Consider the following 12,242-nt stretch of genomic DNA (forward strand, 5'->3'; position numbering starts at 1 on the left):
AACTGGATTTGGGAGTCATCGGAGGGCTTCAAGTGCATCGTTCCCCAGTCTGGGCCTGTGTCCTCGTCTGTGAAATGCAGCATTGATCTCAAAGACCTTCGAGGGTCCCACCAGCTCTGAAGTTCAAGGATTTGGGGTTTGCTTGGTCTGTTTTGTTTCCTCTGTTCATTCGCACTAGCACACGTGGGTTGGTGAACAGAACCAGCTTACAGAATCAACAAGTCGGGATTCTAGTCCCACGTTTTGCTCCCTGTGTTGAGGGAACAGCTCCCCCTCTTTGCCTCCCTCTTTTGCTTTGCTCACTTCTCAGGATGTTTGAAGGATCCTTGTTGATAATGGGTGGGAAGCTTTGCAGACAGTCGGAAGTATTAAGAGTGTGAAGTTGACACTCCTTCCCACTGGGTTCCAACAAACCCTCCTTGCCCACATCCTGTTGTTGTCCTTGGTACCTCTCCACCTTCACAGAGATGGAACGCAGGCCCTCAAATGGGGTCACTGATCTCTTCTTTTACCGGTGTCAGCCCTCCTTGGCTCAGTCAGGGCTTTTGTCTACTGTCTGGTTGTCCCTGGACATGAGCTAACAGGGTAGAGGATGAATAAGAGCCCTTAACAACTTAAAGGAAACTTGAAAGCATTGTTAATGGGCCCTAGAGTGTCCTGAACTTTAGAAGGAGGCTGCATCATCCTAAACAGACCACAGGTGTCTGCATGGCAGGTGCAAAGTAAGGGGCGCCGACAAGGATTCACTCATGCCTGTGGCAGGGCATAGATGCCAAAGACTCAGCTCTGTTCCCCAGATGCTGGCAGACTAGTAGGGGAGAAAGGACGCGGGCACCAGTCACCATAAGACAAGGCAGAAAGCAGTATGTATATGAGAAAGGATTTGACGGGGGCCTGGGGCACCAGGGTCCCACCGTGCAGAAGATAAGCATTTCAATAAGGATTTTGAAGCAAAGGTGGAATTGGAAAGGGCAATAACTGAAAGCCCCCCAGACTAAGGGAACACCCAATGCAAAGACCCAAAGGTAGATATCATGGGATGTGCATGAGGTGTGTAAAAAAAAAATCCCCGTGCTCTAGGCTTTCAGGGTTCAGGAGCTCGGGCCCCTCCTCTCCACCTCCCTCCACCTCCATTGCTCCTCAGGAGTTCATCAGAAGCTACAACTCATGGAGACTGCTGCAGTATGTCTCTAAAACCTATGGTAACACAAGCCCACATCCTGAATTCCCATTAATGAACGTGCTGAGAAGGCTGCCCTGGCAGGACTCTTCTCCAGTCCCCCTACCCTCCTACCCCTGGCCACTGTCACTCAGCTGAGAGTCACTGTTCTTCTGACAGAAGGAGGCTGTGAGGGGCACACACAAGACTCTGAACAGTCCTGTCTATGAGATGCTGAGGGTCATCACACCACAGCCCTTCCTGCGCAAGTTCTCCGTAGCTGTGCAGTCCAATACGACAGCCACCAGCCACCTGCCGGGCACTTGGACGGTGGCTAGCGTGACCAAGGAACTACATTTCCAATTCGATTTCATGTTAATGTGATGTTAATGCAGAGTTGACACAAGACTTAGTGAATTTACTTAACTTGGACAGACAGATGTAGCGTTGAAATCAAGTTTCCTTTGAAGGCAAAGCATTTCTTCTAAAAAAAAAAAAAAAAAAAGACAAACTGATTTTGTCAATGCAGATGCAAATGTCAAAGAAAATGATGTTCTGCCGCTTGATTCATTTATCGGGAAACTTTTAAGTATGTTTCAAAAATTGAAGTATGTGAATCTACTTTTTCAATTATAAGTTTTATGAAATTCAAATACGGATCCAATATGTGTAAGGAAAATTGAATGTCTGAATTGACAGGCACCGTGCGTGCAAGATGAACACTAGACTTTGAAGCCAGTACAAAAAGAATGGAAAAAACACATTAATAATTTTCATATTGGTTACACGTTGAAATTATACCTTTTAATATATTAGATTAAGTGAAAGGCATTATTAAAAATTAATTTTACTCATTTCTTTTACCACTGTAATGCGGCTACTAAAAAATTTAAAATGACAGCATGTGGCTCGCATTGTGTTTCTACTGGGCAGCACTGTGCTAGAGTGTGGTCCGTGGGGAGGACTGGGAGGGTGGAATCTGGGGAGGCATCCCTCCCAGTGCCTTGAGCTACAGGACAGAGTTGTGGCCTCTTCTGACAGGAGAGGGGACTCACTGCCTGTGAGGGGCGGTCAGAGCAGTGAGTGTCGGGCACATAGCCGGTCTGTCCTGCTATGGGCTCCTCCAATTCCATACTCACCTCCTTGCCCCTCTCCTGTGCTCCACCCTGGCTCTCCTCCAGGTCGCCCTCCTTGGCCTCCAGCGCCTCTGGGGGGGAGTCTCTGACCGAGGAGGAACGAGCTCAGATCCTGGAGCAGGTGGAAGACAAGAAGAAGCTCATTTGCACCATGCGGAACAAGCCCTGGCCCATGGCGAAGAAGCTTGCAGAGCTCAGGTGAGCAGGTGGTGGTCAGCCAGGGCCTCTCAACGCCCAAAAGGCTCCACTGCATCTCATGGGCATGGTAGTTCCTTCCTCTTCTCTGCCCAAGGGGGCTGACAAAAAGGGGAATTCACCCCCCCCCTTTGGTCCCCTTCTGCCCCAGCACAAGCGCAGTGCCAGGGGCGATGCCATTACAGCCAAGAGAAGTGTGAGCCGTGACTGCTGACTGGGGCCCTGCTGTTTGGCCAGCGTGGAGCAGAGCCCGCCGCAGACAACCATGGTGCTCCAGTCTATGCCCAGCGCCACCGCCTGGCGGTCCCTGTCTCACTCCCACCTCACCTGGCAGCTTCTGCGCTGGCCTCACAACCCAGCACAGACAAGCCTTCCTCAGGGCTTTCTATGACCCCCCACCTCAACAGGTTTAGACCTTTCTCGTGTGTTAAGCACCCAGAATCTCTCCGTGTGCAGTGAGCTCACACTTGTGGAGAGCAGGGAGGGGCCGTCTTAGCTGCTCACATGTCCCGAATGCCTACCACGGGGCCAAGCTGGCTGCGCTGCCCCGTGAGCATCGCTCCAGCCCCGTGAGCATCGCTCCAGCCCCGCACACCGCCCGCCCGGGCCCTGCGGGCAGCTCAGCCGCTCCTCTGATTTCCATGCGACACTGGCACACCCAGCATCTTATGCTTCTTGAGCGCCTACTGCAGTTTTGAGATAAGAGCAGGAGTCACAGGGCTTAACTTCTGTTTTTCTACTAAAAAATTCCCATCCACAATTCCCATTCCCCGTCTTTCCTCCGCGTTCCTGCCACAGGGTTGGGGTGACGCTCCCTTCCCCTTCCCTCTCTTAAAGGCCATTTCCCTGGCTCCTCTCACACCTGAGTTTCTTCCTGGCTCAAGTCAACTGCCTCTCCTTTATTACCTATAAAACTGGCCGTTTTATTTTAACTCGGTTTGCCCCCAAGTGGCATAGCAAAGACACCGGCTGCCCAGCATGGTGCAGACCCTGCCAAGGTTCCCGCGGCTGCGGCTGTGGAAGAAATGCCCCCCTGGGCACCTCCAGGCCAGTGCTGACCCACAGAACCTCCGAGAGGACGAAAACGCTCCAAACCTGCCCCGGAACAGCAGTTAGTGGGACTGGGACGCTGCATTGTTTTGTTTTACATTAATTTATTTAAATTTAATCATCACGCGTGGCGCAAGATGAACACTGGGTTTTGAAGACAGTACAAAAAGAATGTAAAACATCTGATTAATACTTTTTATATTGATCACATATGGAAATTGCAATTTTTTATATACTGGATTAAATGGCTACGGTTTGGGCTGTAGGTTCCGCTCCAGGCAGTGGCTTCTCCCATTTGCCTAGTGTCTCCCCCCTGCTCCCTCAGGGCCTGATTCTTCCTCCTGTTAGCCAGAGCAGAACAGCCACCTGTCGCTCCAACAGAACCTCATCCCCACTCAGGTGTCGCCTGAACACATCTTTTATTAACAGTGGAAAAAGAGCAACCTTGATGCTTATGGAAATGAGATCCCCGCTGGCTGGAAGTCTCGGGGACCATGAAACCCCCCAGGACTATTCAGCTGTCCAGAGGGGAAGTCTGACACCCCCTCTAAGCATGATGAGCAGTTCCTGCCCTTGGCGGGGTGCGAAGTGGCTAAGGCCTAAAAAGCTAGAAAGAATTGTCTCTTTCACTTGTTCAGGGGGGCAGGTCTCCCCTGCAAACAGTGGTCTCCTCCCTCCAGACCTCATTCCTTCCTTTTCCCTCCTGCAAGACTCCTTATCCCAGACTCAAGTCTATGGCTCTCCAGCCTCTGGGGCTTCACTCCAGCCCGTGCCTCTTCCTAGAAGGTTTCTGCTTTCTACCAGCCCACCTAGCTACTTCCGACACACCTGTAAGACAGTCCAAGTGTCTCCTCTGCAGCAAAGTCCCCATTGCCCCTCTTCGCATTCAGGCTGTTATTTGCTGCCCCTCTGAACCCCAGGCACTGCCCCTTACTGGACTGGATGCTCGTTTGCAAAACCACATCTGATTCATTTTCTTTCTATACATATAGTCAACAGGTGCTCAGGCTCCCTGTGTGCCAGGCATGGGCCTCAGTGCTATATGTGTAGCAATTCATTTAATCTTCATAACCACCCTGTAGTGTAGGGGACTACTATCATTATCCCCATTTTACTGGTGAACAAACTGAGACCCAGAGCAATTGAGGGATTTGCCCAAGGTCACACAGTGAGTCAAGCGGCCTGGTCAGGAGTTGAACTCAGGACTCCTAGCTCTAGAACCTGCATCCTTGGTTTGTGTCACCTCTCCAGAATTGCCAGACATTCCGGAATGCACCCCTTTGCCTCCTGTGTGGCGGTAAAGTCTTCAATAGCAGATAGCATCCCCCAATTACATTTTCTTTTTTCAGAAGCAATGGTTTGGGCACCCCAGTCTCTAGCCCACTGGGGCAGCTGGCTGACCTGGCAGAGTTTTTGTAGACAATCAAAAGAGGTTGGCAAGGTGGAAGGAGCAATAGCAGTGACTTGGGGCAAGCCTGCGCTCGCACCTCTGCCCCCCACCCCCTGGGGTGGCCTGGCTGGCCATTCAGTCTCTCTCGTCTGGTTTCCTCCCCTTAACCTCTCTGAGCCTCTCATTCCTTGGTTGTAAAATAGGAATAATAATTTCCACTTCATAGAGTTGTCCTGACAAATTCAAAATATTTGTATGAAGTGCCCAGTACATAATATGGAATTAATAAATAGCAATTATTATTATTAAAGCTGAATGTCTTTTGTGCCAGACACTATGCTGAGCCCTGAGACATGAGGATGGGAACAAAGATGAATCAGAAAAGGCATTATTAATGGACATCATTAATAATGACGCAAGGTGGGCTGTGATGCTGACCAAAGAGTGTCTAGTGCCCACAAGGCAGGGATGTTTGCGTTAATTGTAGAATTAAACAGCTGTGTCCCTCAGCTTTGTCAGCAGCCTGATAATCAGAACGTTATCCGAACGGCTTGCTTTCTTCTGAGAGACAAAAAGTTCCACTTCCAGGAACCCATCTAAGTACAAATCCAACCTCGGACATTTGCATGTAACAAACGTAAGAGACTCTGTAAAGTGCAGAGATGCAGGCCGACGGGCTAAGGCCTCGAGACCAAAGACATGAAAGGGCGTGGAGTCCGGGATTTCTTTCTGTCCTTTTTGCCTGTGTATTCCAGACCGGAGAAGCTGGCAACCCAGAAAGACCAACATAGACAGGAAGTTCCGGAAGAAAGGTCTGCTCTCTCTGGCCAAAGGACCGAGAAAGGGACAGCCCAGCAAGATAGAAAACATTTAGACAATAACAACCCTATTCCAGCCAAACCCCACAAACAAGACAGCAGCCCCACGTCCACCCCTAGCAACAAAATTCAAGTGGGAAGCCCAGATTTTCTTCCTTGCAGGTTATAACACGGTGCCCCCAACACCCCTGCCAGGAGATGTCAGAGAAAACTGAGTGGGGAGCAGGGACGTCCAGCCCCACTGGGCAGCAGGGAGCCCCCCCCACCATGGCGTCAGTGGAGGCCACATGGAGAGTCTGGTCTTCACCACCACCTGGCAGTGACAAGGTGTCCCTCCTAGTTAGGGTGATATGAATAGAAACCTGGTGGGGAGCCTGAACCCCCACTCCTGCTCAGAAGTAACAGGGAGCTCCTGCCCAGCCCTGCGGGTCAGAGGCGGCCAAGTGAAGACCCCGCCTTCACCTGGAAGTGACCAGGCAGCTTCCCCCCTTGCCTCCTGGAGCAGGGTCGGGGGACGCCTGCTAGATCACAAGGCTGAAGTGAGGCCCAGTCTCCTGAGGTAACGTTCCAGCTGTCCAGACTTGGAAATCACCTGTCATAACAAGAACCAGAAAGATCTCAAGCTGAATGGTAAAAGCCATCAACAGATGCTAATACCAAGATGACACAGGTGTTAGAGTTATCGGACAAATATTTTAAAGAGCCCTGGCCTGTGTGGCTCAGTGGTTGAGCGTTGTCCTCTGCACCAAGAGGTCACGGGTTCCATCCTGGTCAGGGCAGCTCGAGCCCCAGTGGGGGGCGTGCAGTAGGGAGCCCACGGATGCATCTCTCTTCCTCTCCCTCTAAAACTCAACAAAAAAGTATTTAAAAAAAAAAACTTTAAAGAAACCATTATATTATGAACACATGAAACAAATGAAGAAAAAAAAGGCTAAGAAAAGAAATAGAAGATATAGAGAACTAGAAATTTTAAAAGTAAAAAATGAAACAGAAATGTCTAAAAACTCAAAAATTGGGCTCAACAGCAGAATGCAGAGAACAGAGTGAAGTAATAGAGTTGAAGGTAGAGCAGAGAAACCACCCTGAACAACAGAACAACAGAGACGAGGTGGCGGGGGAAGCGTGACAGGGCCCCGGGGACCTGTGGGGCTATAAGAAATGATCAGCATCAGTGTCTCCTCCAAATCCCTTGCCCTGGGTGTAAAGGAGAAAACTGGGACCCAGAAGAAGAGCAGAAAAAAGGTGGGATTGAAAGTCTTCAAAGAAATAATGACTGAACATTTCTCGAATGTGGCTCTTGTCCTCAGTTTGCAAGGACACTGTTGTCAGGAGGGGACAGAAACACCTTACAGAAGAGAGATTTGCAGCCACTGGGAAGTGCGGGCAGGAGCCCATGTTGCCATAACTCAAACCCTGTCTCTGGTCAGGAAGACAGTCTGGGTCACGTATGTGAAGGAGTTTGCTGTAAAACTGTTAGCTTGCTGTGTCCATCAATTTTTTTTTTTTATTAGCAAGAGAAAAATAGCCAAATTTAATATATGTGGATGTATGGGAACCCCGCAAACAGGAGAGCGTCAGAGACCCCACAAGCACAAGAGGTTCATTCCTCCATCAAAATTCTTAAATCAGCCCTGGCCCGTTTGGCTCAGCAGTTAGAGCGTTGGCCCACAGACCAATGAGTCGCAGGTTCGATTCTGGTCAAGGGCACGGACCTCGGTTGTGATTCGTCCCCGGGCCCTGGTTGTGGTTGTGCAGGAGGCAACCAGTAGACATTTCGCTCTCTCTCCCTCTCTCCCTCTTCCTCCCTCCCTCCCTCCCTCCCTCCCACTCTATGAAAAAACATCCTGGGGTGAGGATTTAAAAAGAAAAAATTCTTGCCCTGGCCAGTTTGGCTCAGCGGTTAGAGCGTCGGCCTGCGGTCCGGAGAGACCCGGGTTCGGTTCCCGCTAAGGACACGTACTTCGGTTGCAGTTTGTCCCCGGCCCTGGTTGGTTGTGCGGGTGGCAGCCACTCGATGTGTCCCTTCACGTCGATGTTTCTCTCTCTCTCTCTCCCTCCCACTCTATCTGTACAAAAAATGGAAAAATATCCTTGGGTGAGGATAAAAAAAAAAAAAGAAAAAATTCTTAAACCAGGTGGCATCTTCGCAGTGAGCGAGCCTCGGAGTTTGCACCCGGGGCCGGGCACTCCTCCTGAGGGCCTTCGGGGCCTGGACACAGCGCGGACATGGAGCAGGAAAGCATCTGCTGCTGGGCTCGGTGACTCGGGCACAAGAGCTGAGGATTCTCATCTGAAGTCCCCAATCTTCAAAGTGGGCACATTTAACCTCAAAGCTCCAAGTGCTTACAAGTCTCTGTCCACTCGTAAGACACAGGAAGGCGACAAAAGCACGAATTTCATGAAAACGTTCTTTGGTGTCTCGGCGGTGTTGGTAGTCACAGATAAGTCACTGCCAGGCGTGTCCGGCCTCCAGGGGGCACAGGTGGCTAGTCTCATTAGGGAGCCTTAATCCCATACAGCCAGGTTGTTGTTTTTTTAATGAGATAATACTGTATGTATTCACATACACAACAAGCATTCTTATAAACATCTTCTGTAGCTAGACATTTAGAGACTGTTTTGAATCGGGCCATGTTGTGAACAAATTCTTTCACAGAAATAAAGCAATCTGATTACAACAAATGCTACAACTCAGAATAATTTTTTACAGTTTCTGTGAAATAACCCAGTGTGTTCTATGCAGCACAGTGTGGTGAACATACTCACTCACTGAAATAACGTTTCATCTATTCGTATGCACAACTACTGTCCTTAGAAACATCTCCTGTTCCTGTGCTTTACAGAGTAAACGCAGCACCATGTATTGAACACATTCATTAAAAGAAATAAAGTTATTGATCACATATAAAGCTACTTTCTTAGAACAATTTTACAACAGCGTCTATAAAGAGTGAATTTTATGAAACATGTGCGATGAACACATTCTTTCACTGAAATGTCACTACCTGCATGCACTGAGATTCTGTTACTCTCAGAAGCATCCTTTATGTATGTGCCTTTATATAGTGTGGGTACCACACACCATATAGCCTGAGTTTTAACTATGGGCTCAGGAGCTAGACAGTCAGCCTCATTAATACTGATACATACATCATGGAGATATCCTAATAAAACCAGCCTTGGGATGAATCCCAGGTTAGAATGTGACTTTGACACGTGTCAACAGCCCACACCTGCACTGTGGAGGTGGTGGAGATTTTATGTAGTGAGCAGTAGAACTGTAGCAATAGCAGCGAGACACACAGCTGCAATATCAGGAGACACACAGCTGCAATAGCAGGAGGCACACAGCTGCAACAGCAGCGAGACACACAGCTGCAATATCAGGAGACACACAGCTGCAATAGCAGGAGACACACAGCTGCAATAGCAGGAGGCACACAGCTGCAACAGCAGGAGACACACAGCTGCAACAGCAGCGAGACACACAGCCCCACCAGGCCTCTTGCATCCATGCTGAGATGGACTTCATTCTTCATCTGCTTGCTTGGGTTTATTCATTAGCTGCTGATAATTGGTTCTAGAGGAGTGGGAGGTGGGAGCCCTGCTTTGTGGCATTTGCTGGCATGGTCTACATGCTCCCACCATGGCCAATTTCAAGGTACCAGCAGTTCAACAATTGGTTGGCCATGTTCCTGAATAGTTAGCAATAGGTTCTCGGGAGCCAGTCCTCACCAGCTCCAGCACACCACCCCAGAATATTTCATTGACCCATCCTTCCTTGGTTGTTCACGCACCACTCGACGTTCATACAGTCCACAAATATCCACTGAATGCTGTAATCATTTTCTATTGCTGCTGTGACACATGACCAAAAGCCCAGCTGCTTCCGACAGCACCCATCTGTTAGCTCACAGCCTGGAGTCGCTGCTCAGGGTCTCACCGCCTAAAATCAAGGTAGCAGCAGGGCTGCAGTTCCCATCTCAGGCTCTGTATCCTCTTCCAAGTTCACTGGTTGGGGCAGAATTCATTTTCTTCTCTTGCTTTCCATGTGGGGCCCCAGCAACATAACGTCAGAAATTCTCCTGCTTCTAATCTCCTTGACTTTCCTTTCTGTGGCATGTCCCTCTGACTCTCCTGCCTTCCTCCTCTGTTTTTAAGGGCTCCCGTGATTACACTGGACCCTTCCAGATAATCCAAAATCATGTCCCTATTTTTTTTTTTTTTTTTTGTGGTACGTGCCCTAGCGGGAACCGAATCCTCTACTCTCTGGTCTGCAAGTCGATGCTCAACCTCTGAGCCAAACTGGCCAGGGCTCATGTCCCTATTTTAAAGTCAGTAACATTACACTTGCAAAATCCCTTGGGTCATTCATGAGTGTACCACAGTGAGTGAAGGTCATGAGGGCCACAATTCTGCCTACAGGTGCCTACCCTGTAGCAAGCACTGTGCTTGTATTTGGGACATTTCAGGGACACAAAAGACAAAGTGCCCTTCATGGAACTAACGTTATACTCAGCTAGGAGTATAAAAACACTGCGGCTCCCAGCCACAGACACCCTCATGGTTGAGATTTCTTCTGGTTGGGTGTTAATTGAATTCCTGCCCCCCACCCCCTTTTTCTTTTCTAACCAGGGAAGCCCAAGAATTTGTGGAGACGTATGAAGGAGCCTTGGGGAAGGGGAAAGGCAAGCGACTCTACGCCTACAAGATGCTGATGGCTAAGGTGTGTGGTGCAGAGGCTGAGCCTGGTGACTCTTGCAGGCCCCTGCCAGCCTCGCCCTTCGGGTCGAGCTCCCCCAGAATCCTAGGGAGGTCCAGCTGACCGTTCCGATTCATCCGGGGATGGAAACCAGCTGTATCTGGTCAATTTCTCTCCACTATCTGTGAGGGTTTCAAGATATTTGAAACTTGTTTCCTCTCCAGTGAAGACCTAAACTTATAAAATTAACGGTGTTAAAACCACTGGGATCTTATTTTTCAAACCCTAAATCTTGCTTGATGAATCATCCATTTCTAGAGTATACCTTGATAATTTTTTATGTATTCCATGGTTTTTGGTGTATTCAAGCTTTAACTTTTTCTTAGGGCCATTTTGAGATTTTATATTCTTCCCCAAACTTGATCATGTTATAAGATCTTCACATGTATTACCAGAAAGTTGCAGATGGTCGTCCCATACTTTCCGTCATTACTTTCTATATGTAGTGGGTTTGAATTTTTTTGTCCCTAATGTTATTTTTTTCTCCTTTTTCAGTTTTAGTTGCCTGACAACTAACTATCTGTCAGTCATTTTGTTAATTTTACCTAGGAACTATTTACCACTTAACTACACACTCCGATCTTTTCTTTCCAACTGGAGTGTACTCTTTAACTATATCTTTGATAAATAATGTTGTTCAATGATGTTTCTGTTCAAAGAGTTCTAGCTTCTTCCTTGGAAAAAGATTTCTGCCTGTCCCCTGTCCTCTTTATTTTCCCCGCACTGTTATTCTTTGCTCACGTTCTCTTTGCATTCCCTGAAATTTCTCCGGTTTATTCTCAGGATCATCTAATCAACTTTTTCTGTCTCACTTATAATATAATGTCTATTTTCATTCTATTACTAAACTTTTACCTACCTTGTAAGCCTTGCACGCTTCACCTATATTCCTTTGTGTCTCAAATTTTTATCCTGTACTCTAGAAGCCATATTTCTTGTATCCTATTAAGAATGCTGAACCATTTCTCAAAAATGTGTTAATGTCTCCTAGAGGAAGTGCTTTCCAGGTATTTCAGAGAGTGGTGTCCCGTTTTCCTTGTTCTGCAGTAGTATTTCTCAGGGGCTGTTTTTAGTCATTCGGGTTTCATCCACAGACAGATGTACAGCTTGCCCACGTCCTGTTCGGCCACTATTTGAAGGCTTTTTCCTGTGTAGCTGGAGAGCAAGATGACAGGTACAGCTCACAGCCCAGTCCCGGGGCAGTGCTACCATCTCACCGAGCTCCGAGGACGGGTGTGAGGGTCTTCTCCTGCCCTGATTCTCTAAGTCCGTGAAGAACATGAGCTTCTCCTGGCCTCCCTCTGCCTCTGCCCCACCTGCAGGGCATCACTTTTCAGGCCGAGATGCCTAGAGCCTTGAGGGGCTGTCAGATGGTTGCCAAGTGACCAACTGGCAGGCTGTGTCTCCAGGGGCCTTGCTTGGCAGTGTTCATTACCCCTCCTAGCCTCAGCCTTGCAAGCCTATATTTTGTACTGATTTTATCAGCACCATGACAGGAGATCCATCTTGGGGGAGGACTGACATTAATAAAGCTTATGAGACTGATATATAAAACCAGATGCTGGATTATTCATTTACGAGGAGAAATAACTGATACAAGAATTGGAAAACTTGAAGTCCACGTCAGCAATGCCTTTTTTTTTTTTTTTAAAGTAGCATTAGTTATATGGAAAGTTAAACCATCATCCTAATTCTAATCTATTCATTTGTGATCAAAAATTACTGCCACAGA

The 12,242-nt window shown here is 48.2% G+C and overlaps 1 protein-coding gene across 1 annotated transcript in view; it reads left to right on the plus strand.

Annotated features, from left to right (window-relative positions):
- TMC2 (transmembrane channel like 2) overlaps positions 1–12,242 on the plus strand; it is a 60,373-nt gene that overhangs the window by 8,063 nt on the left and 40,068 nt on the right. Inside the window, exons 4-5 of the mRNA XM_036245499.1 lie at positions 2,341–2,493; positions 10,384–10,474. Of these exons, the coding sequence (XP_036101392.1) occupies positions 2,341–2,493; positions 10,384–10,474 (244 nt within the window). The remainder of the gene's footprint in view (positions 1–2,340; positions 2,494–10,383; positions 10,475–12,242) is intronic.

This window comes from Molossus molossus, unplaced genomic scaffold (assembly GCF_014108415.1).
Source record: "Molossus molossus isolate mMolMol1 unplaced genomic scaffold, mMolMol1.p scaffold_m16_p_6, whole genome shotgun sequence".
Classification (NCBI taxonomy): domain Eukaryota; kingdom Metazoa; phylum Chordata; class Mammalia; order Chiroptera; family Molossidae; genus Molossus; species Molossus molossus.